The following is a 22,484-nucleotide window of genomic DNA, read 5'->3' on the forward strand; positions in this document are numbered from 1 at the left end:
CGACTCTTTTTGTCTTAGCACTACCAGATTGTTGGAAATTCTGGCCACAGCTCCGAATGTCACGGCGATCCACATACGATCGACGGTGCGGGCTGGTTGGGCACGCAAGGTCTCTCCTTTTTCTCAGTGTCCGCGGAGAGACCCTACTCGTACGATGTTAAGAGTTTATGACTTGGCTTCCATGCCATTCTTGCTATGATGATATGGGATTGTATGACAGAATAATGGCGACTGTTACCTCGATACAGGCGCATGCCTTTGCAACGAGGCCTAGATACTTCAGCAGCAATGCAATGAATCTTCTCCATCAAGGCGAGCAGAGAGCACATTCTCGCTTTCCCTCTGGCGTAGTTCGGTCTTTTCATGGTCCCTGTCGTCAACACAACGTCTGTATGAGGTGCTTGGCGCAAGCAACAACATCCCCTTGCAAGACGCCCTACTCTCACGAGGTCGACAGCCACGACATTGAACCATGGGTCGATGTTCCAGGAAATCACACCACCGTCCAGTGTCAACGAGAAGGGCGTGTCGCCAGCCTCGCTGCATGCTGAGTCATCCGACATAAGAGGCAGATCTCTCTTCCAATCACTTGCATGACAAAGTAATCGAGCGCAGCTAAAGGACGACCTGCACGTTCTCCACGTCGGGAAGCAATTGAGGATAAGAGCACGTCCTTCCTGTTCCATGTCTTTTGGCATGAATACGAACAGGATCCGTCGGGTGGTCAGCAGTGGTTCGCTTGTCCGGTCGATCTTCAGACCTTGGACAGCGGCAGACACGAAGCGAGCAGCCAGAAGGGGTGGATACACAACACTACGCCCGCACCGCCGACATCCCATGTCAACGCAGAGCGGCCGCCGACCGTTCTCTCAATCGCTACTGGATCAAGCACAAGCTGCGGGGCTTACGGGGGGTCGAAGAAGAACAATGAGTCGACGCACGCCTATCGAGTCGCAGCGGGTCGATGCACCGCTCACGCAGTCGGCGACGTTTCTCGTGCTGTCAGTCACGGAACAGCCTGGTGCCATCAAGACGGCGCGCTCGGCGCTCGCCAGCGTCGACGATCTCAGCAAAAACGTGTCGATCCGCGATCTCGATGCCTCGTTTGCCTGCACCGTCGGCGTCGGCAGCGACATCTGGGACCGTCTTCTCCCCGACGTGGCCCGGCCGGCGGAGCTCCACCCGTTTCCCAAGATCGAAGGCAGAGTCCACACCGCGGTGTCTACGCCGGGCGATCTGCTCTTCCACATCCGCGCGCAGCGCCGGGATCTATGCTTCGAGTTCGAGCGCCAACTCATGGATTTGCTCGGTGATAGCGTCACGGTCGTCGACTCGACCGTGGGATTCCGCTACTTCGATGTGCGCGACCTGCTGGGGTTCGTCGACGGCACGGCGAACCCCGTGGGCCCGGCGGTCAACGAATCCGTGCTGATCACCGAGGCCGACGACTCCAACTCGGCGGGCGGAAGCTACGTGGTCATTCAAAAGTACGTGCACGATCTCGCGGCGTGGAAGACGCTGTCCACGGAACAGCAGGAGGCGGTCATCGGGCGGCGGAAGTTCGACAACGTCGAGCTGGCAGACCAGGACGACGACAAGCAGAAGCCGCACAAGCAACTCGCCACGATTGAGGATCCGCATAGCGGGGCGGAGCTCTCCATCCTCAGGGACAACATGCCGTTTGGGAATGCCGGGCAGGGCGAGTTCGGCACGTATTTCATCGGGTATTCGAGGAAGTTGTGGGTCATCGAGCAGATGCTGGAGAGGATGTTTGTAGGCAGTCCGCCGGGGTTGCATGACCGCATATTGGACTACTCACGGGCTTTGACGGGGACGACCTTCTTCGTGCCGAGCGCGACCGTGCTCGCTGGGCTGGGGGATGATTGAGTGTGGAGGAAAGGAATGGGCGTGTGTTGTTTGAGAGTCGGACCATCGTAGGCGTTCGATGTCTTGGATGGTCGCCGGCGCGAGAAAAGGCTTGAAAGAGTCATCAGCATTACAGTACTATATACGTGATACCTAGACTTAACAATGGTCAGAGGAGTGATACGTCGTGTTGGTCAACAGAATGTTGTGCATACCAGACGCTCAGGCTTCGGCTCATCTTCGGCCATTTTCACCTCGAACCTTTCTCGCTTTTCTCTTCCGCAACGCTGCACGTCGCGTGCTGGATTGAGGAGTTTGTACGCTGCGATTTGTAGGTTGACCTGCCAGTCAGCGGTGGTGAAGCTTCGCCCACACAAGGGTCGCCGTCGCAGCGTCCGAGTTGCCCTCGTGAGAAGATGTCGACACCGCGCTGTCTGCGCGTAGCTATTGAAGCATGTCGACCGCAGAAGGTATGATCCATCCAACCCTGTCAGCAGAAATCACCCTCTCTCAACGTCTACTTTTGGCATTGCTGGCTCATTCTGAATTCCTGATCAGACTGCTACAATTTCCCTCCGTCCTCGATTTGCGGCCCCGTCCCAGAAGGTTCGGACGACGTCCACACGACCATTCTCGAGCACCAGGTCGCGCAATGACAAAGACAATAAGAACAAGCCTGGGGAGGCGCAGACTGGCCCTATCGATATCACGGCCGGATTCTCCATGCCAGAACCGGGGTCCATCACAATCTCGGAACCGATCAATCTTGAAAAGTCCACAGAAGAAGACAGCATGGAGCATCAACGTCCCGGCGGCAAGCCAAAGCACACAGCAACCTCCATACACACGGAGACGGTCAAGCCAGCGATTGTATCAGAGGCTCGAGCGCAAGCCTTACAACAGTCGTCGGCGTCGGCACCGCCCACACGAACCACAAAGTCCTCAACTCTGGCAGACGTCCCTTCTCCGTCCCGTCAATCCTCGAAATCTTCACCTCTCGCCTCCTCTGCCGAGTTCGCCCCCGCAGCCCCGTTCCTCGACGAGAACACAAAGCCCAATGTGCCTCCCAACGTGCTCGCGGCCTACCGCACCCCTCTCTACCACCCTTTGACCCACGGCATCCCCGTCGCGCAATTACAGCTGCGCTCTTTCTCCACGCGAAACCTCGAGTTCTTCGCCGACTTTTGCGTCCGTGCCGCATATTACCTCTCCCTCCCTTGTACAGGGCCCACGCCCTTGCCCAAGAAGATCGAACGCTGGACCGTCCTGAGGAGTAATTTCGTGCACAAGAAATCGCAGGAGAACTTTGAAAGAATCACAATGAAGAGGCTGATCACGGTCTACGATGGCGCCCCCGAGGTGGTCGAGACGTGGCTGGCCTTTGTGCGACGCTGGCAGTTTTACGGCGTGGGCATGAAGGCGAATGTGTGGGGGTGGGAATCTACAGGTACGTCTCTTGTGCTCTCGTCTCGCGCCTCCCCGTTCCTGTGTGGTCACGATTCCCCCATGCTGACATGGCTCGGTGGTTATAGACGTGGCGTCGAAAATGGACGCCGACTTCTCGAATCTCGAAAAGGAGCTCGACGACAAGCTACGGCTCTTTGGGTTCAACAAGCACGTGGCCGCCAAGCGGAACTTGTTGGGCTTGATGGAACGGCAGCACCATAGGCGTGAGGGTGTAGGCATGAGTGAAGTCCGGGAGAAGGCCAGAGAGAAGGATCCGAATGATCCCAAGCTCGTGGCCCATTATTAGATGTGATATTTGGGAGCGAGGTTGTACGTGTATAAGCGGGAGAGGTTGAATATGCGTGAGGGTGAGAGGCTGAACGTGCGTGGAGGGCATGACGTGAAATCTGCCGGTAAAGGAGCGAGGTGTTGCCACGTCCGCCGTGCCTTTCATCCGAGGAAAAGAGTGGGCAACGGATTGGTCTCGCAACTGTCCAGAATCGATGGGACGAATGGAACGAGACGGAGTGCAGTCAGCGGTACCCCGAATGGACACCGTGTCTGTATACTGTATAAAACATACATTTATGGCGCCCAGAGTACTTGTGAAGGATCCGTCATGCACTTTATCAGAGTGACCAGTGTGAGGATCGTACACCGCATCATACGGGGACGAATATGAACGTCATGCCAGAAGGGTCGAGACGAGAGAAGAGGAGAGGAGAGGGAAGAAGAGAAGAAAGGACAGGTATCAAAGAAGAGGGGGGGGGAGGGAGGGAGAGATAGGGGAGGGAACATGCATGCGCTCGCTGTCGAAGTCCCGCGATCAACAGGCTTCAAGAATTTCACGATGATGCCCGTACAGTACATTATTCCCAGGTCCTGCGTCTGACTGGGCTGGGCAGGCTCGACTGGGCTGGGCAGAGCAGGCGAGGAGAGGACACGATGCTAGAATGTGAGAAAGGCCGGGCAGGGCAGCATGCGTATGGAGTCCAGCGTACAGGAGTCCAGCGTACAGTACAGCACCGAGTAACGTATGTACCCACCTACGTATCTATAGGACAGAACCGTCGCTTCTCCGTCGTATGTAGATATATCCTGGGGTGGTGTATGTATATATATATGTATGTATGTATGTATGTATGTATGTATACTCCGTACTCCTCCAGGAGACGGATGATCTACTACAGTATAGTAACCTAATTACTGTACTTCAGTTTCCTCTGCCACTGTCCGGTTGCCTTGCGACTGAGGGAGTAACTCGTACTGTATGCTGAACTTGCCTAAAATTCCTCACTTATCCCAGCTATACGTTTGCTTATGGTACTTTCTGGACATGTAGATGCATGGGCTCTCGCAGCGTCGTTACAGGTAGACAAAGCCCATACCGTACTAGACCGCCGTCACTTGATTGCGTTCAAAAAGTGGTGTTGAGGCATACGGTACGCAGTACTCGAAACCACCTATATAGTCTCCTACATAGTCTCGAGGACTCACTACGTATGTATGCATGCGTGATCCATTTACCGTCCTATATCTTCAACTTCAACTTCGACTTTGACTTCGACTTCTACTGCCATGCATCTATATATACCTAGGCGGGTGGGTAGGTAGGCGCACAGACCGGCAGACCGGCATACGGTCCCAAGTCAAAGTTCTAGGTTTATAGCGAGCGAGCATAGACCTGGATCGAATCAAGTAACAACGACGTTTCCAGCGGCGGTAATTGTACGTTCCACCGAGAGCGAGATATGGGAGGACCGAACCGGAAGCCTTAAGACTCCAGTGTCTCTTTTGGTCTATTCTGCTCTGCTCTGCTCTGCTCGGAACAGTATGTAACTCCGCGGCCGGTCCGCTGTCGAGCATGGGACAACGGATGGATGACTGTGCTTATACTCTAGAGCTTCGTTCATTAATGCGTCAGCCTTGCTACGGTACTTTGTACTCGTACTCGACCTCTCATTTGACAGGCCGCCTTGATTTTAACGTGGACGATGCCTCCGCGGGTCGGCGACACGCCGGTCATGTATATATATCATTGGCCCCCTTGACTTCCCTCTTGGGATAAGCAGCAAGCACAGCGCCGGCAGATCCCTGTGTGCAGCCTCCTGCGTGCATACTCCTGCGTGCATACTCCTGGTTGGGTGTAAGAATCCAGTATTCCATATCATGCATTAACGAGCCCATGAGGAACCCGATGATGGGCTCGAAAGTCAGCGCTACTGCTACTGCTACTGCAACAGCGTATGTCCCTCTGTAACTGTGGTTCACTGCGATGGAAGTCGTAGAGGGAAAGCCAAGGAATTGTTCCGCGGTGCCATCTCCGCTCGGCTGGGAGCCCCAGAGTACACCGCAGTAGACGTGGATTTTGTGGGGGTGATAGTCCTGCGTCGTCCAATGGGACCTGCATTGTCGTCGACTCAGCGTATAGAAGGCAACGTGGTGGCCTCGGGCCCAACGAGTCAAATGTGGTACCTGTGGTCTGGAGTGGCGTGGAATAATTCCATACTGGGCGTATATATGGTATCCTAGAGATATAGGTCGAATCCCGCCATTTTATCCGACCATTGCTTGTAGAATCCACACCTTGTCATACTGTATTCTGTCTCGCGGTCGAATTCAGCTGGATCAAAACTCGGCATCATGTCACCGGGTCGGATACTCGAACAGGACGAGTACGATTTCATCGTCTGGTGCGTCTCCCCACAGCCTGTTCTTCCCCCATACAGTACTGAGCCATGACAGTGGCGGAGGCACAGCTGGCTGTGTCGTGGCTGGCAGGCTCGCTGAAGACAGCAATGCTCGGATTCTCCTCGTCGAGGCAGGTCCTCACAATAAGGATCTCGAGAATGTCCATATGGTCGGAGGGTGGTCGAAAAACTTCGACTCTGAACTGGACTGGAATCTCGTCACACCTCCTATGAAAGGTATCGACGGTAGACAAGTGAAACTCAGTCGAGGGAGGTTCCTGGGCGGATCCAGTGGTGTCAATGGAACGTTGTGCGTAAGAGGCAGCAAGCAAGACTATGACGACTGGAAGTACGGACCACCTTGCTCTCACCCGACATAATTGGTTGCTCACTCCTCTAGTCTTCCCGGATGGTCGGGTGAAGAATTCTTCGAGTACATGCGGAAGGTGTGCAGGATTGAATCGAGCGTGAGTGTCCGTGGCTGATGATAAACAGGCCGAGACGTTCCACAACAAGCCATGGTTCAAAGCAGACGAAAAGGCACACGGTTACGACGGACCACTACATACCGAGCCGCACGATCTGGCACCCATTTCCGAATTGTTGTTGAAGAGTATGGAAGATAAAGGTCTTCCCCTGGTGCCTGACATGTTCAGCAACGGCGAGACCGCCCATGGCAGTGGACATGCTATCCGGACCGGTACGTGTTGTGCAACACGTTCCTGTAGTAGTGGTATTAACACTCTTTGCGAAGTTCACAAAGGTATCAGAACCACAGGTGCCGACTTCGTGACCAACGATTACCATAGACAGAACATCGATCTGGTCGTTGAGACCGTTGTCGACAAAATCAACTTTGAAGAGAGAAATGGCCAATTACAAGCCGTTAGTGTCGTGCTCGTTGACAAGAGCGGCGAGAAGAAAACAGTACAGGCCAGGAAGGAGATTATTGTCTCGGGAGGTAACGCTTCGGCAGGCCACGCTTTTGCTGAACATGACTGACTTTTGAAGGCGCATATTGTTCTCCTGCTATCCTCCTTCGGTCCGGGATCGGTCCAAAAGCCGAGCTGGAACAGTTGGGAATCAAGTGTCTTGTAGATGCACCGGGAGTAGGAAAGAACTTACTGGATCACCTGGTGAACGACGTCCACGCCATCGATAGCTTCATCCACTGACTAGGCACAGATCGTCTTTGCATTCTATGAGGTTATCAAGGACGGCCTGACAAACGACCATCTTGTGTACGAGACCTCCATCGGATGCGGAGACTCCTTCTGACCGGATCGCAGGTATCACGGCGACGCTGCTATGGCCGCGTATATGCTGTACAAGGAGAAGAAGGAAGGCGTTCTCTCCACATTTCCCTTTGGCGCGTTCGCCTTTGCGAGACTCGATGAGCGTCTCAAGGACGACCCATTGTGGCAGGAAGCGAAGAGGGAGGCCGGCCGTGATCCAATGGGCTTGACCTCCAAACAGCCGAATGTCGAGTTTTTCACCACTGAAGTACGTCGTCGAAAGTCGTGACCGCAGAGGGAAGTGCCCTGCTAACGTCGCGAAGCTGTATGGCGGACCTAAGCAGTACGACAAATATCCCATCGGTGAGTTTTGAGCGGCCGAATTTCACAGTGACAGGTTGACCATCTGTTTCCAGATAAGAAGCATGCCTTTGCGATGATCACGGAACTGTTTTCACCGCGCTCCAAAGGCACAGTGACGTTGAAATCCGCAGACCCGCTGGAGAATCCTGTTGTGGACTGCAACTACCTTTCTGACCCTATCGACCTGCTGGTGCTCACCGAAGGTTGCAGGCTCGGAAATGAGATTGCTATGAACGTGAATAAGGTCGCCGGGGAAGAGGTTGTAAAAGGGTCATGGCCATCGGGTATGACGCGGGGGCAGCACAGTTAGAGTACCACACTGACCAAGGCTACAGATTTGACGCACCATGCTTATACAAAGCGCGAAGACTGGATCCCGTACGTCAAGCAGGAGGCCACCACCTGCTACCATGCCGCAGGGACCTGTAAGATGGGCCGGGCGGACGATAAGATGGCAGTCCTGGATGAGAAGCTTCTGGTCCGTGGTGTCCAGGGCCTCAGCGTAGCTGATACTAGCATCATGCCTACGTTGCACGGTGGCCACACTCAGATGCCAGCGTAAGGATGTCGCCTCTGGACCGCGGTGAACGGGAGCTGACACGTTGCAGATACGGCATTGGCGAGAAAGCGGCTGACCTGGTCAGGGGAAGATGGACAAAGGCGTAAGGAAGGAGGAAGAGTGACTCGACGGCGGAGGAGTAGAAATTACAAGTAGAGAGAGTAAAGAAGAGAGTAAACTGTGAGAACTGCCACCGATGTAGAAATTGAGGGAGAGCTCAACGAACGGTATTGCGCGTGTTTGTGACGGTAATAATACACCGATCTCGCCGCGCCGCTTCGTCTTGGCCCGTATTTCCCGTTCCTCTTAAAACTTCCTTCACGAGCATCACGTCGGGGACCTCGACCATCAATTCTATCATCCGACGTTGCTTCCTTGGGCCCCTTGCGTACTTTGAGTGCGCGTACACTCCTTTGCTAAATGAAATGCCACCCAGCCTCCGCCACGTGTTGACGAGGACGTGCAAGCCACACTGGGCTCAATCTCGCCATAGCAGCCGCATCCAAGGACCGCGGATTTTCAAGAGGCTGCCCTTGGACTTTTCCAAGCAGTCACAGTCGCCGGCTCGTACCCGCGTCGCTTCAGACGGGGAGGCCGAGGCCGATGATGATTCGATATACACTCAGTGGGCGCGAGTCTCGCCGACTTCGACAATAAGGAGATCCTTTTCCGGCATTCAGCCCACGGGGGTACCGCATCTGGGGAACTATCTTGGAGCCCTGCGGCAATGGAAACAGCTTCATGATCAAGCGACCAACCCCAAGTTCTCCGTCGACCATCACTACGAGCAATACTTCTCGGTCGTCGACTTGCATGCTTTGACCTCGGATGTTCCAGGCTCGGAGCGCTCGCGTCTGAGGCAGGAGTCGTATGCATCTCTTCTGGCCATCGGCTTGAACAATAACACGAACACTACCCTGTTCTTCCAATCCGATGTGAGCACGTTCGGTACCTGATTCACGGCATGCATGGCTCATCAGAACTCACAGGTCCCGCAACATGCGTCGCTGATGTGGATCCTGAGCACTATCGCATCTACTGGCTATTTGTCACGAATGACTCAATGGAAGGTGGGACAAGGTCGTTGATGGAACAATGACCGTATACAGTACTAACGGCATCTTCTGTAGAGCAAATTGAACCTGCCCGAAAACGCCAATCTCGACAGTGATGAGGCCACGGCAAAGCTCAAACTCGGATTATTTTCCTACCCTGTGCTCCAAGCGGCCGATATCCTCCTCTACCAGTGAGTTCCGACCTCGGTATCATCAGACATGGCATTTTTTGACATCGACCAGACCCTCTATTGTTCCCGTTGGGGAAGATCAACTCCAGCATATCGAGTTCACGCGGACGTTGGCTCGAGGCTTCAACGCCCATGTCAACCAGAAGATATTCCGACTACCATGGCCAGTAATATGTGAGTTCTCCCCCTGTCGATTCCTGCTCCCTCACCTTTGCTGACCAGAGCCAGCCCCGGCCAAGAGGATCATGTCTCTAAAACGACCGGAGCACAAGATGTCCAAATCCGATCCAGATCCAAAGTCGCGGGTGCTGATCACGGACAGTCCCGAGGAAATACATGCCAAAATCAGGGGCGCCGTAACGGACTCGGAACCGGGCATCTCTTTCGACCCTGAGCGGCGGCCTGGAGTCTCCAATCTGGTGGAAATACTCAAGCACGTCACCGAGTCACGAGAGCCTAGCGAGTTCATCGCCAAAGACAACGCCGACCTCAGCATGCGCGCTTTCAAGGAGTTGATTGCCGACGAAATCATTGCAGCACTGAGGGGCGTCCGCGAGCGATTTCTGGAACTCATGGCCGACAAGAATGAATACCGACTGCGCGACGAGATAGAAAACGGCGGCGCAAAAGCACGGCGGAAAGCGCGTCTGACCATGGGAGACGTCTCGCAGGCGCTGGGCTTGACCAACTTGGTCCTGACCCCAGAGGAGGCGGCTCGCATCCGGGAGCGGAGGCTGGAAATCGAACGGAGAGAGCTTGGAGCGGGCTTGGATTTGGAATTCAACCCATTTGAAAATGAGGGCCAGGACAGCGAGGACGAGTTCGCCGACGAAGAGGCCGACGAAGAACGGGACAAGAAGAGTACGCGGCGTCCCGTATAAGGGCTGCCGTAGGAGCCACGGTGCCAGCTCCGGGACCGCAAGGCTGAACCGCCGACGTCACACTCGCAGCCTCGTGCACCACAATCTATGTAACATTATTTCTCCGAGTCCCTCAAAGATACCCTCAGCTTCTCCTTTCACATACAGCTTGTTCCGTTCGTAAGGAAGAGCTACGAGTTCTCACCTACGCTCTCGTCTAGACTGTGAATTCTCTACCCATCACGCCGGAAGGGCAATGCGCGTTCCCCGTCTTCTCCACCGTGTCGCTGTCGCGCTTCCGAGCCCGCAACCCATCCCCGAGCTCTCACGCCGACAGCTCTCCAGCTCGCGCACGCTCCTGCGCCATGGAAAGCCGGCCGACGACGACATCGTCGAGCTGGCCTTCTCACGCCACGACCCGCCCGAGAAGACCAGCATGAAAGGACCGGGCCCCATCATCATCATGCACGGTCTCTTCGGGTCGCAGCGCAACAACCGCACCATGAGTAAGTAAGCAGGCCTCCTCCTCCAGAGCTTCTTTTTTCTTTTGTGCGCGCGGGGGGTGGGCGCGATGATCAAACTCTTCCTCGCTAGCTGGCTAACTAACTGTCCCTTCTCTGCCTTTTTTACAGAGCCTTAGCCAAAGACCTCTCCCGCCCGGTGTACAACCTCGACCTGCGCAACCACGGCGCGAGCCCGCACTCGCCCACACACACCTACGCAGCCATGGCGCGCGACGTGGAACACTTCCTGGCGAGGCACCAGATCCGCGACCCGACGCTGATCGGCCACTCGATGGGCGCCAAAGTGGCCATGACGCTGGCCCTGCGCCAACCGACGCACTACTCGGCGCTCGTGCCCGTGGACAACGCGCCCGTCGACGCCGCGCTCGCGGGCGACTTTGCCAAATACGTGCAGGCGATGCGCGAGATCGAAGAGCACAGACCGCCGCTCAAGAGCCAGAAGGACGCGGACCGCGTCCTCGCCAAATACGAGCCCGACCTGGCCATTCGCCAGTTTCTGCTCACCAATTTGGTCAAGACCAACGATACACATACGAGTACTGCCGCGCACGAGCACCACCGATCTCACGGCGGCACTTCTTCACCCGGCAGTCACGAGACGCAGCCGCACCCGCAGCCGAAGCCGCAACTGAAGTTCCGCATCCCCGTCGCCACGCTGGCCAAGAATCTGGCCAACATGGCGGATTTCCCGTTCAAGGATCCCCAAGCGAATCAGTACAAGGGACCGACGTTGGTGGTCAGGGGCACCAAGAGCCACTACGTCGCGGACGAGACCTTGCCCGTCATTGGCGCGTTTTTCCCGCGCTTCGAACTGCTCGATGTCGACTGTGGGCACTGGGTCATGAGTGAGCGGTTCGACGAGTTTCGCAGGGGCGTCGCCGAGTTTATGACCAGGGTCGTCGATGAGCAGTAATCTCTCTTCTACGTAATAGTAGGAGTTGTGATACAGAGGGATAGAATGGCAGTCAAGTGGAAAGGCGTGGGAGCGGGCTGTAGTATATTACCGCCGCGTCTACTGAGGATAAGCTGCCATAGAGATCCTGTAGCGGCTGTGATACGGAGGGATAGAATGGCAGTCAAGTGAAAAGGCGTGGGAGCGGGCTGTAGTATATTACCGCCACGTCTACCGGGGACAAGCAGCTATAAAGATCCTATAGGAGTTGTGATGCGGAGGAATAGAATGGCTGTCAAGTCGAGAGGCGTTGAACTGGGCTGTGGTTATTCCCGCCACGTCTGAATCATGTAGCTCAGAAAGCAATGGGCTATCCGGTTTGGCAACACACGGGAGTGAGGAACGAGCGCCGGCGTAGATGCGATGCCATGGCGAGGCGAGGCCGAACTACACTACTGCGGAAGCTCATGGACGGTACGAGACGAACACTGGCAGGCGCTCAAGGTCGCGCTCGAACCTGACTTGGAAAGTTTCAATTTTTCTTTTGCAATGCTAGAATGCTAAGCCCCGTGCCATCATCTAGCATACCAGTTACGTACATCGTTTCCGATCTCCTACTTCAGCGCAGTCGACGGCATTGAGGTCAACGTTGCCAAAGTGGTCAGGCACTCCGCCTCGGCCCTCTACCATGGCATGATCCGCTTGCATTGCGTCTACATTTGGATGACAAGACGCCGCCGCAAACACACGCCTCTGCTTGCAGGCTGGACCTGGACGAGGGCTCACTTCTTCCGTTCCTTCCTTGGCCCGTCTCAAATAGATCGAAAGCCGCCAAAGCATGCTTTGGAACATAGATGGACAGCCTGTCGATCGCCTCCCCTTCTGGTCTGCTCACATCTAGACACTCTCCAACGGCGCGGGCTCCTTGAACTCCCTCTCGACCTTGCGGCCCTGATCATCCTCGCCACTCTCGCCGTGTAGGCCCAACAGCGCGCCGAGGTCGAACTTGGGGGCCTTCAACAGCTTGACCTTTCGAATATGCACGTTCTGCAGCGGGTAGATGCCCTGCGTGGACTTCTCGATCTCCCGGCCGATGACCTCGGGGATCAACTTGCCGGTCAACTGGGCGAGCGTGACGGACGTGGCTTCGCGTTGGATGATCTCGGTCATCTTCTTGCGGATGGCCCGGATCTGGGACGAAGCGGCGTAGGTGGTCTTCTTGATCTGGTTGGGCCGTCGCTTGGTGAAGGCAATGGCAAACAACCGCAGCAGGTAGTCGTCCGTCGTCTTGACCGTGACGTTGGCCTCAATCAGCGTCTGCCACTTCCGCACCAGCGACCGCAGCTTGTCGGATGTGAAGTCCAGGCCGTGGAAGTTGGTCAGGCAGTTCTTGCCCTGCACCTCGTCGACTCGGAGTTTGACCTTGCGGAAGGCGTGGTCTTCGTCGTTCTGCAGGTCCGCGAGCGACACCTCGAAGATGCGGCCCTTGAGGGCGTCGTTGGCCGATTTCAGACCGGTCGTGCGGTTGACGAGGGTTTTGCCTACACTGTTGCCCAGAAATATCATGTCAATGGCTTGGTTCTCTCTTCGACGGATGTGGCTTCGAATCCTCTCTCTCTCTCTCTCTCTTCGTGTGGGTCAAAAAATTCATGGGGGAGATGCCAGGATCACGTACTCTCGCTGGTTGAAGGTCGAAGGCGCCTTGATCGAATACCAATCTTTGCGGGTGAAGGGGTCTTGAGTTCTCTTCCTGCCATGATCGTTAGCACGGGGAGGAAACGGCTTCACACGACCGCGGCACTGACTTGAGGCCTTTCTTGCCTTTAGAAAGGCGCTTGTTCTTGCCAACAGCCATGATTGCGACGGGTCGTCAAGTCGCACGATGGTTGTTGTTGAAGGGTTGCGAGGAAGAGAATGGGCAGGTGGATTCTTTGGGTTGGCCAAATGAAGTCGCAGTGAAAATCATCAGTTCGTGGGACCACGTGATCAGGCTGCCAAGATTTCACCACCCCGCTTAGTCACCATTGCCTGCGCTTGTGGTGCTTGCCTTCTGGGTGTGGTTCAGTTCCTCTGGATGGCCATTCTCAGCTTACCTTCTCAACTACAGGGAGAATAGTGGTTGTTCTATGAGCATGATTTGAGCTACGCTCATCTATTGTCTCGCACGCGCAGCCCGCAGTCCGTTCTCGTGCCTTGCTAGGTACTCCCTGCTTTCATGGTGTGCTCCCACTTCAATGCAAGTGCATATTCTAACATGCCCTCATGTCTCATCATGCCACATGAATCTCCTTGCTATCTGACACGTTCAGACCTTCAAGCTGTCCTTCATCTTGTCGGCGACATTGTCCGCGGCCGGCATCTCACGTTTTGGTCCACCAGTAGGGGCACCTCCGTCAGGCTTGGGCTTGGCTGGTTGCTTAGCCTTCGCCGTCACTGTATCCTTGGGTAACTCCTTCGTGTATGGAATGATGTCCGGCGTGCCCGGCGGCATGTACCGTCTCAACACTTCAGGCACCTCGAAGCCGTCTTCTTTCTGGTAGTTTTCCAGCAGGCAACACAGCGTCCGTTCGGTAGCGCATAACGTCCCATTCAGAGCATGCACGTACGACTTTCTAGAATCAATGGCGCCTTTCTTCTGTCCGTACCGAATCTCGAGTTCTCGAGTCTGGTAGTCTGTGCAATTAGAGCATGAGACCAGTTCCTTGTATTCGCCCTGATACGGGAACCACGCCTCCAGGTCGTACTTCTTGGCTGCCGCGTTGTTGAGAGCTCCGGAAACGATGGCGACGACTCGGTAAGGCAGTTTCAGGGACTGGTAGAATTCTTCGGCAATGGACTTCATGTCTTCAAGGGCCTGCCAGGAGTCTTCGGGCTTGGTGAAGAGGAACTGCTCGATCTGATCCCAATCGTTAGCAGCGGCACGACGACGTATGGTACAAATGCATCACCTTCTCGAACTGGTGTATCCGGTAAAGGCCCCAGGCGTCTCGCCCATGCGCACCGGCTTCCTTCCGGAAACACGACGAGTAGCCGGCAAATTTCATGGGCAAGCCCTGCGCGGTCAACCACTCCTCGGCAAACATGGCCGAGATGGGCTGCTCGCTTGTGGCGATGAGAAATTTATCCTCTGCATCCTTGTCCTCGATGACCTTGTACAGCTCCTCGTCGAACTGCTCCAGCTGTGCCGTCTTGGCCATATATTCGGCCTTCATGAAATATGGCGGTTGAAGAGGATCGTAACCGTGCGCGACGAGGAAGTGCAGTCCGTAGTTGATGAGCGCCTGGTTGAGCAGCACGCCCCATTTCTTCAGAAAATACCCTCGATGGCCGACCAGTTTGACGCCTCGTTCGCCGTCGTAGATCTCTGCACGGGTCATGACTTCGTGGTGAGAGAGGCAGTCGCGTTTCTCTTCCGTGAAGCCCTCGGGCGCCCATTTCTTCACGACCTCGTTGAAGTCCTAGCCTATTGCGTGAGGATTGGCCCTGAGTTATGGACACGTGGGACTTCTGCTGACCTCGTTGTCATTTACTGGCACTGACTCGTGCACGTAGTTGCCGATCATCTTGCATTTGCGGTCTCTCAGCTTCTCCTTCTCTGTGGCTTCGTCTTCGGTCTGCTTCTTCTCTTTCTCCAGTTCCACTTTTTGTTTCAGGAGGTGGTCTGCATCTTGTTTTGCCTAGAAGTATGTCTCCGTCAGTCATGGACCGCGGGGTGTGGGAAAGGGGTGCTTCGCCGACCTTCTTCAGCTGGCCAATCTCTTTCTGTACTGCATTGATCTTTGCGCCCACTTGGCTGGCTTTGTACCGCGCTGCACGACGACTCAGTGGGAACACATTGGCAGACGGTGAGGCGACGGACTCTGATACGCATCTTGCCACAGTGCAATGACTTGGTCAACAACGTCGGTCGAGGTGTATCTCTTCTGTAGGCTGTCTTTCACCTTCTGCGGGTCCCCGCCTCTGCGCGACCGATGAGCCAACGAAAATACAGCAGCTGCAGGCTCGACTTACCTCTCGGCAATGAGGTCTTGTACTTCTATCATTGTGGCACAGGGGCGTCGGAGGGAAGTCGAGAAACGAGAGGCAGCGAATCTAGGTGAACGGTGGAATAATGAGTGTCCGGTCAACGGCACGTGTGGTGCAGGTGAAACTGGCGAGACACCGCACAATATTCCTGCCCCTTCACCCCGCAGAGGTTCGGAGCCTCGTGAGTCACTCCGAATCGCTTGACGCCAGCGATATCATCGCCCATCACAATAGCACAACCACTTTCTTCCCTCCTCTATTTACTGTATACAGGGGCAGAACGCCGCCCACATTAAGCTGCTGCCATACACTAAGCAGTACACTTGTTCATGACCAACTGGACGCCAGCAACAGAAAACGCCCAACCCAAGATCCGTCGTAAACACCAACGCCGCTTGAGTCTATCCTGACAGGGAGTACCAATCACTGGTTGAACCAAGATATGCAACGCCATCTTCACCAGATCAGATCACCGGAACCCTTCCGACGGGTTAGCCGAGGAGGGAGGCGTCGCCAAAGGACACAGCCCGATCGTCCGTAGGCCTCGACTCGCTTCCAAACATTCTTGAGAGTGCGTCCGGCCGCTCTTCACATCACCATGCACTTTCCTCCCCCAGCAGGCTTGTCAGGCTCTTGCGATTTCTCGATCTCGGCGATCATCAGCTCGAATGCTTTCGCGACGTTGGTATTGTTTCGTGCGCTGGTTTCAATCCAACCGCAGTTGAGTTCTTGCCCCAGCTTCTGACCTTCCTCGGCGGATATTTTCCGTTGTTTCTTTGCGTCAACGTCATTCTTGTTGCCCACGATCATGATGGGGACAGAGTCGGCGCCCTGCATTGACCGGTCAGCGCAAGTAGGGAACCACGGTGGCGGCGCATACCAGATGGTTCAGTAGTTTGTCTCGAATGATCCTCACCATCTCGAACGACTGCCTCGAGGCGACCGAATAGACGATGAGGTAGCCATGGATGCCGATGTATAATTTCGAATTCAATAGACTATATTCATCCTGCACTCCTGCTGTCAGCTGGTACTGGCGCCACCCGCCTGTCCTTGAGTGATTCGAACCTGGCCTGCGGTGTCGATGATTTCCGTCAGGAAGGTCTGGCCTTTGTAGACGATCTCGTGGCTGAACGTGTTCTCTATCGTGGGATAATAGCTTTCGACGAAGTGGCCCTCGCAATACTGCACGGTCAAAGAGGATTTGCCTATGCTCCGGTAAACGATGTCAGTCCTTGGTCCCTCTGTTTGTCTTGGCATGTGCCGTGTATCACCGTCGCTGGAAATGGGGCGCTCACCGACAGATCGACTGCCCAGGATGGCAATCTTTCTCTGCTTAACCGAAGGAGCCATGCTGGGGACAGTGGTCGTCGAAGGTCGAAGGTGGAGGTTGCCAGGCACCGAAATGCGGCTCTAGATCCTAGTCCCAGAAAAATGGTTCGGGATTCCGTCTCCGAGCGCAAAGCCTCTGGCAAGGAAAAGGAAAGCAAGAAATGAGCTTCGTGAGAACTTTGAAGCGACAGAGTCAGGCCCTAAGACGGTCGAATGACGGTCGGGAACCAGATCGAGGAACTCAGTATGTAATAAGAACTCAAGAATGACGGCTTCCTGCGGAGTTACAAGTACAAAGTGTTACGAGATGCACGAATCTTTGTAGTTTTGAGATATTTTTGTTCGAGGCACATGTGAACGGGGCCGTCCTCGTGCTGGTCTCATTAGATGAGATCCAAGAGGAGATTCAGCCAGGCAGGAACCGGTGATGGTCAATCTCACCGACTCTTTGCGACGGAAAGCGCAATGGCATCTTGGTGATGATCGGAAGGAATTCAGGCCAGGCAAGACAAGCTCGAGAATTGTTTGGCGGGGATTGTCGCGACCTCGAGTCGTGGCCCGGATGATCTTGCGGGCCCCGCAGCCAATCGTCATTCCTTCCGCACATGATCTAGAAGCCGCCTACGCTGGGATGGTCGAGGATGGTGTCCGGGGATGCACGACGTGGCATCCAGCAGAGTCCCATAACCCCCAAAAGCAGTTACACCGGGGCTTGCCCGCGACAACTGGCGTCTTCAGACCAGTTCATTGCGGTCTCAGCGAGAGTTGTCCCGAAGAATCTGCCATGTGCCGAATGGACTATGCATTGACGTTTCCAACGCTACCCATTTACCCAATGTCTATCTTCATGAGGCGTTATTCTCCTTCGGAACGGAGGATATCATACATCTTGCTTTTTGACAGCTTCGAGCACCGTTGTGAACCGCGCGGTAAATCCTACTGACGAACCTTCCCCTTCCTCGAGGGCCGCTTCAACTGTTTGTAGATGCTGTAGGAATGTGTCCGCAGCGCCGAACAGCTGTGAGAGTCCCTCTCCCTTGATATGTTTAGATATCCTTCGGCAGGCGGCGGGGTTGAGGCACAGTGTGCATAGCAATGCGGAAATGTACCCAAAGGCGACAAGTATCTGCGTTTGGTCCATGGTCAGCGCCTGTCGCTGTTAGCATTGAGCCTTCGGACTTCGTGACAGTAAGCCCTACCTCGGTCGCATGATCGACATGGCGATTAAATATGTCGATAAGTCTGTGGACAAGGCTCTTTCCACCCGAGTCCCGAATCAGCATCTTCTCCCTGGCCGCATCGGCGCATTCGGCGAGATTGAGGAGGCAGCCGACGGCGAGAATAACGGATTCAAGTCTGGCATTGTCGAACTCCTTCTCAAGGGCTGCGAGCCCTGCGAGTGTCAAGAACTGTTCATCAACCACTTGGAAAACGGCGTCGATAAGGTCACCCTTGCTTAAAGCCTCACAGACTTCTGCCTCGTTATTGCTCAGACTGACGATCAGTCGAAGGCACGAGTGCTCCACCTCGGGATGAGAGTGACGAGCTTCTCTCATGGTGCTCGCTACGGCTTGTCCCAGTTCGTGGAGACGGGACGGCGGAAAGCGAGAACCAGCCAGTTCGCTGTTTGCGCAAGCAATTTCCAGAAAGGCAAGCAACAGTCGGATGGTCTCAATTTGCCGGGATGTTGCACCTGCAGCAATTTCCCCTCGCGGCTTTGTGAACTGGGACAGCACCTCAGCCACCAATTTTCGTGGCAGTCTTGGTAGCGGCTCTTTGAGGCTGATGAGTTTGCGCTGGGCAGATTCGATAGCACCAAGCAAGATTCTGTCCATGTCCAGGGAGGGTTGTCCTAGAACCGTAACCCGTCTTTTCTCAAAGTCGGCGATATCGTTGGCCAACAGCTTGGAGAGGTTCTGACTTCGGTCTCTCGCAAGTCTGGACACTGAACGCGTCTCCGAGAGAAAGCGTGGAGGTAGCCTGTAGAGCGCATCCAATACCTGTAACAAAACCCTCGGGGATGAGCTTTCTGTCGATATCACAGACTGGAAAATTAATGCCACAAATAAGGCGCTGACTTCATCCAGGCCGTCGTTCACGCAATCTATCAAGCGTTGAAAGTTGCCCGAGTCTTGGAAATGTCGCAGGAACATCTGTTCGTGTAATTTATCGGCAAGCTGCAGTAGCCCTGTGACTCGAAGCGACTTCGTTGTTGATTCAATGTCTTCGAGAATGGTCTGAAGCTCTAGGTCGAATTTCCTGACTGCTCCACCGCGACGCAACTCGTGAATGCTCTTGATCCGACTGCCGGTGTCAGCTTCGTCGCTGTCATCTAGGTCCATCTCTATCGGCGCTATCCCGCTTGTGAAGGACAAGGCCTGCGAATAACTCTGCTGGGAGGATGCCTGGCTGGCAGAAGCGGGTAGGTCGCTGTCCACGCTATCGACCATATCGCTCAGGTACGACCTTTGCTTCGCGTAAGTGGCTCGTAATCGTCCTGAAGGGGCAACTATTTGACTGGATGTATGCTTCTCAAGCGTTGGGCGGGTTGGATTCTTGGACGGTGCATTGTTAACGGCAGGCTCCTTGAGATGTTGTGATACTTCCTTCTGAAGGGCCGGGTTCGACAAATTCCCGGCACTCTGCGTCCGAGGAGCATCCAGCCGATCGATCAGTCTTGCGCGACCTCTTGATGCAGCCGCAATGGGAGCATCCTTCATCTCTTCATCTTCTGACGAAAAATGCGATCTCTGTGAACCAGAACCAGGGGTCAAGCGCAGCGCGGTCAGATGAAGATCACTAGGAGTGGGCGAGGCGATGCCTTCATCTGAAACAACTCTCTTTCTCTTCGGAGTGCTTCGTCCAGACATACCCGAGTGATCGGAAGCATCCGACATGTCTGCAGAGGAGCCGCTGCTGGCCTGAAGCTCTCTGGAGAGGAATGTTTTAGAAGCAGCAACACTGCTCGAAGACGCTGTTTTGCTGGAGGGTGCACGTCTTGTGATGCTCTTTACGCCAGCCTTTCCAGATCTTCTGGCCGTAGGCGGTGGCTTGTCTGACTTCGAACCTCCGACCATCCTTCTAGCATTCGTTGACTTATGTTGCAGCGTCTTCGGTTTGTCATTTTCCACCAAGTCCTGTGCACCTTTGACCTTGTGAACTGCGACTCTCGTGTCACTTGTCGCACTTGCAAATCCATCATCTCGGGTTGAACCGACGGTGACGATCTTTCTCTTCTTCGAGTGTCGGTTCGATTTGAGCTTGCCCGAGTCGTCCTCCGAAGACTGGATGTCGAACATAGCAGAGGTATTACCCGGGCGCGTGATTGACGGTCTGGTTGCCATGGCGTCCTCCTCTGTCCCGCCCGTCTCATGTACCGTCCTAGCTCTTCCATGGATTCCATCGTCATCCTGAGCTGTATAGGTGGCTTGGCTGGGTGCAACTGGCGTGGGCGCATGGTGCTCGATTGATTTTGTTGACTCGAACAACGGTTGCGCGCCGACGTCGAAAAGGTCATGCACTCGAACCTTCCGTGCGCCTTTCCCATATGTGTTCACCTTCCGGCGAGCCACCGGAAATTCCATCATTTTCGCTTTAGGGCGGTTTGCAAGGGCTGTCGACTCTTTCAGACTTGTTTCTTGTCGGTGGGTGGAACGCTCGCTCGTCTGTCGGTGTGGGTTTCTCGAGGAGCGCACAAGAATAAGGACGACGCATTCATTTTTATCACATGGCTGTGAGTGTCGGGCTGGCTGAGCAGAAGGACAATGAGGTCAAAGTCGACCAATTCCACTGGAAGTGAGTAGTCGTAGAAAGACACCGGCTGCGCTTCGAAAGTTTGGGAAAGTCGGGCACTGGTGTTTTATTGATCTTGACATGCGGGGTGATGTCAAGCATAAACAAAGCTGTCTCCAACCAATTAGTTAGACGCTGAAACACGAGGCACATGCCTGGACCGGGCCTCACAGGTCTTTCATTTAAGCTCCCGGGCGCGCCCTTGCCTACCGATCTTAACCACGAATTGATTTTTGGCGCCTTCCCCAGGAGAGGCGCGCACCCACACACCCACCACAGCTCAGCTTCACTCCATTGTTTGATCAGTGAGCCACGAAGATCGCAGTGGTCTAGAGAGATGCTCTTCAGCAAACCCTCTATGGCGTCGTTGACCTCGTAACCTCGTTCCACTTCTCTACATACCATCATTCCCGAGGCTACCACGGGCCGCGCCCCTCGTCGTCTTCAAGACATCTTGCAAGACCTGAGGGCAACCTGCGGACAACCCTTCAAAGGTCACGCGAGCAGTCACCCGCGGATTTTCCCACAAAACGCTGCGTTCGAGAGCCGGAGCCAGGAGATGGCTTCAATCCCTCGCACCAACGGTGTTCAGTCACCCGCCTTGGGCGTTGGGCCTTCTTATCGTCCTGAAGAAGAGAAGCCCACAGCCACCGTCTCAAAAAGCGTGCCGCAGGAAAACGTCCACGTTCTCCCACAGACCCCTCAGCTCATTGCTCTCCTGACGTAGGTCTCACACAGCAGGGACACGTTGAAAGTTGACTGACATGTCTGCTCAAGCATGATCCGAGACAAAGACACGCAACGAGCCGACTTCATCTTCTACTCGAATCGAATCATTCGCCTGTTGGTCGAGGAAGGGCTCAATCACCTACCAGTGGTCGCCCACACAGTCACGTCCCCGGTCGGCAAGGACTATGTGGGTGTCAAGTTTGAAGGCAAGATCTGTGGCGTGTCAATCATGCGAGCGGGCGAGTCGATGGAGCAGGGTCTAAGAGAATGCTGTCGTTCCGTGAGGATAGGCAAGATTCTTATCCAGCGCAACGAAGAGACCAGCAAGCCGAAGCTTTTCTATGAGAAGCTGCCTCCTGATATCCGCAACCGGTGGGTGCTGCTTCTGGACCCCATGCTGGCAACGGGTGGTAGTGCCATCATGGCGGTCGAGGTGTTGAAGGGCAAGGGCGTTCCCGAAGAACATATCCTCTTCTTGAACTTGATTGCCAGCCCCGAAGGCATTGAGAATTTTGCCAAGAAGGTGCCCAAGGTGAGAGTCATCACGGCGTTTGTGGATCAAGGCCTCAACGACCAGAAGTGAGTAGATCCCGTCCCTGGTCGAGACCCCCCATGCTTACTTTTGCAGCTATATTGTCCCTGGCTTAGGTGATTTTGGCGACCGATATTTCACATTGTGATCAGCTGCTCTGAGCTGCTCTGAGCTGCTCTTGTGGCATCAAAAGAATGATCTTTCCAGCCTGTTGATCTCAGCAACGAAATGATAGTTCGAGAAGGATGTGACGAAGTTGGGTTACTCCCCTTTGATGAAGCCATGAGGTACCTGTGGTGACGAGCCCGAGACGAAAACAACAGATCCCGGGGCTCCCAGGGACCGGGGAAGCTAGTAGGTTTTCCATGAGATGTCGGGCTCAATTTTGGTGC

At 54.8% G+C, this 22,484-nt stretch overlaps 10 protein-coding genes across 10 annotated transcripts; 6 read left to right on the top strand and 4 right to left on the bottom strand.

The window, feature by feature from the left end:
- Nucleotides 1-927: 927 nt before the first annotated feature.
- On the top strand, nucleotides 928-1,887 carry G647_04885 (uncharacterized protein; the record flags this gene model as incomplete). Its single annotated transcript, XM_008729222.1, has 1 exon — nucleotides 928-1,887. The coding sequence occupies one exon, from the start codon at nucleotides 928-930 to the stop codon at nucleotides 1,885-1,887; it is 960 nt and encodes a 319-aa protein (XP_008727444.1).
- Nucleotides 1,888-2,589: 702 nt separating this feature from the next.
- Nucleotides 2,590-3,619, top strand: G647_04886 (ribosomal protein S10; the record flags this gene model as incomplete). The annotated part of the gene is made up of 2 exons (XM_008729223.1): nucleotides 2,590-3,313; nucleotides 3,399-3,619. 2 exons carry the CDS (start codon nucleotides 2,590-2,592, stop codon nucleotides 3,617-3,619), a joined length of 945 nt encoding a protein of 314 aa, XP_008727445.1.
- A 2,336-nt stretch (nucleotides 3,620-5,955) lies between these two features.
- G647_04887 (uncharacterized protein) lies at nucleotides 5,956-8,162 on the top strand (the record flags this gene model as incomplete). Its single annotated transcript, XM_008729224.1, has 11 exons — nucleotides 5,956-6,005; nucleotides 6,058-6,351; nucleotides 6,403-6,448; nucleotides 6,498-6,702; nucleotides 6,757-6,963; nucleotides 7,014-7,138; nucleotides 7,188-7,243; nucleotides 7,292-7,505; nucleotides 7,561-7,600; nucleotides 7,654-7,884; nucleotides 7,936-8,162. The coding sequence occupies 11 exons, from the start codon at nucleotides 5,956-5,958 to the stop codon at nucleotides 8,160-8,162; spliced, it is 1,695 nt and encodes a 564-aa protein (XP_008727446.1).
- A 422-nt stretch (nucleotides 8,163-8,584) lies between these two features.
- Nucleotides 8,585-10,286, top strand: G647_04888 (tryptophan-tRNA ligase; the record flags this gene model as incomplete). Its single annotated transcript, XM_008729225.1, has 5 exons — nucleotides 8,585-9,094; nucleotides 9,149-9,229; nucleotides 9,290-9,405; nucleotides 9,458-9,579; nucleotides 9,634-10,286. 5 exons carry the CDS (start codon nucleotides 8,585-8,587, stop codon nucleotides 10,284-10,286), a joined length of 1,482 nt encoding a protein of 493 aa, XP_008727447.1.
- A 235-nt stretch (nucleotides 10,287-10,521) lies between these two features.
- On the top strand, nucleotides 10,522-11,702 carry G647_04889 (uncharacterized protein; the record flags this gene model as incomplete). The annotated part of the gene is made up of 2 exons (XM_008729226.1): nucleotides 10,522-10,775; nucleotides 10,898-11,702. 2 exons carry the CDS (start codon nucleotides 10,522-10,524, stop codon nucleotides 11,700-11,702), a joined length of 1,059 nt encoding a protein of 352 aa, XP_008727448.1.
- An 876-nt stretch (nucleotides 11,703-12,578) lies between these two features.
- Nucleotides 12,579-13,536, bottom strand: G647_04890 (40S ribosomal protein S1; the record flags this gene model as incomplete). Its single annotated transcript, XM_008729227.1, has 3 exons — nucleotides 12,579-13,227; nucleotides 13,357-13,431; nucleotides 13,487-13,536. The coding sequence occupies 3 exons, from the start codon at nucleotides 13,534-13,536 to the stop codon at nucleotides 12,579-12,581; spliced, it is 774 nt and encodes a 257-aa protein (XP_008727449.1).
- A 450-nt stretch (nucleotides 13,537-13,986) lies between these two features.
- On the bottom strand, nucleotides 13,987-15,724 carry G647_04891 (serine-tRNA ligase; the record flags this gene model as incomplete). The annotated part of the gene is made up of 6 exons (XM_008729228.1): nucleotides 13,987-14,577; nucleotides 14,630-15,139; nucleotides 15,197-15,358; nucleotides 15,420-15,490; nucleotides 15,541-15,641; nucleotides 15,693-15,724. 6 exons carry the CDS (start codon nucleotides 15,722-15,724, stop codon nucleotides 13,987-13,989), a joined length of 1,467 nt encoding a protein of 488 aa, XP_008727450.1.
- Nucleotides 15,725-16,295: 571 nt separating this feature from the next.
- On the bottom strand, nucleotides 16,296-17,060 carry G647_04892 (uncharacterized protein; the record flags this gene model as incomplete). The annotated part of the gene is made up of 4 exons (XM_008729229.1): nucleotides 16,296-16,538; nucleotides 16,588-16,716; nucleotides 16,776-16,915; nucleotides 17,006-17,060. 4 exons carry the CDS (start codon nucleotides 17,058-17,060, stop codon nucleotides 16,296-16,298), a joined length of 567 nt encoding a protein of 188 aa, XP_008727451.1.
- Nucleotides 17,061-17,919: 859 nt separating this feature from the next.
- G647_04893 (uncharacterized protein) lies at nucleotides 17,920-20,623 on the bottom strand (the record flags this gene model as incomplete). The annotated part of the gene is made up of 2 exons (XM_008729230.1): nucleotides 17,920-18,189; nucleotides 18,239-20,623. The coding sequence occupies 2 exons, from the start codon at nucleotides 20,621-20,623 to the stop codon at nucleotides 17,920-17,922; spliced, it is 2,655 nt and encodes an 884-aa protein (XP_008727452.1).
- A 767-nt stretch (nucleotides 20,624-21,390) lies between these two features.
- Nucleotides 21,391-22,240, top strand: G647_04894 (uracil phosphoribosyltransferase; the record flags this gene model as incomplete). Its single annotated transcript, XM_008729231.1, has 3 exons — nucleotides 21,391-21,554; nucleotides 21,609-22,139; nucleotides 22,189-22,240. The coding sequence occupies 3 exons, from the start codon at nucleotides 21,391-21,393 to the stop codon at nucleotides 22,238-22,240; spliced, it is 747 nt and encodes a 248-aa protein (XP_008727453.1).
- Nucleotides 22,241-22,484: the final 244 nt, after the last annotated feature.

The sequence above is a fragment of the Cladophialophora carrionii genome, assembly GCF_000365165.1.
Source record: "Cladophialophora carrionii CBS 160.54 unplaced genomic scaffold supercont1.4, whole genome shotgun sequence".
Classification (NCBI taxonomy): domain Eukaryota; kingdom Fungi; phylum Ascomycota; class Eurotiomycetes; order Chaetothyriales; family Herpotrichiellaceae; genus Cladophialophora; species Cladophialophora carrionii.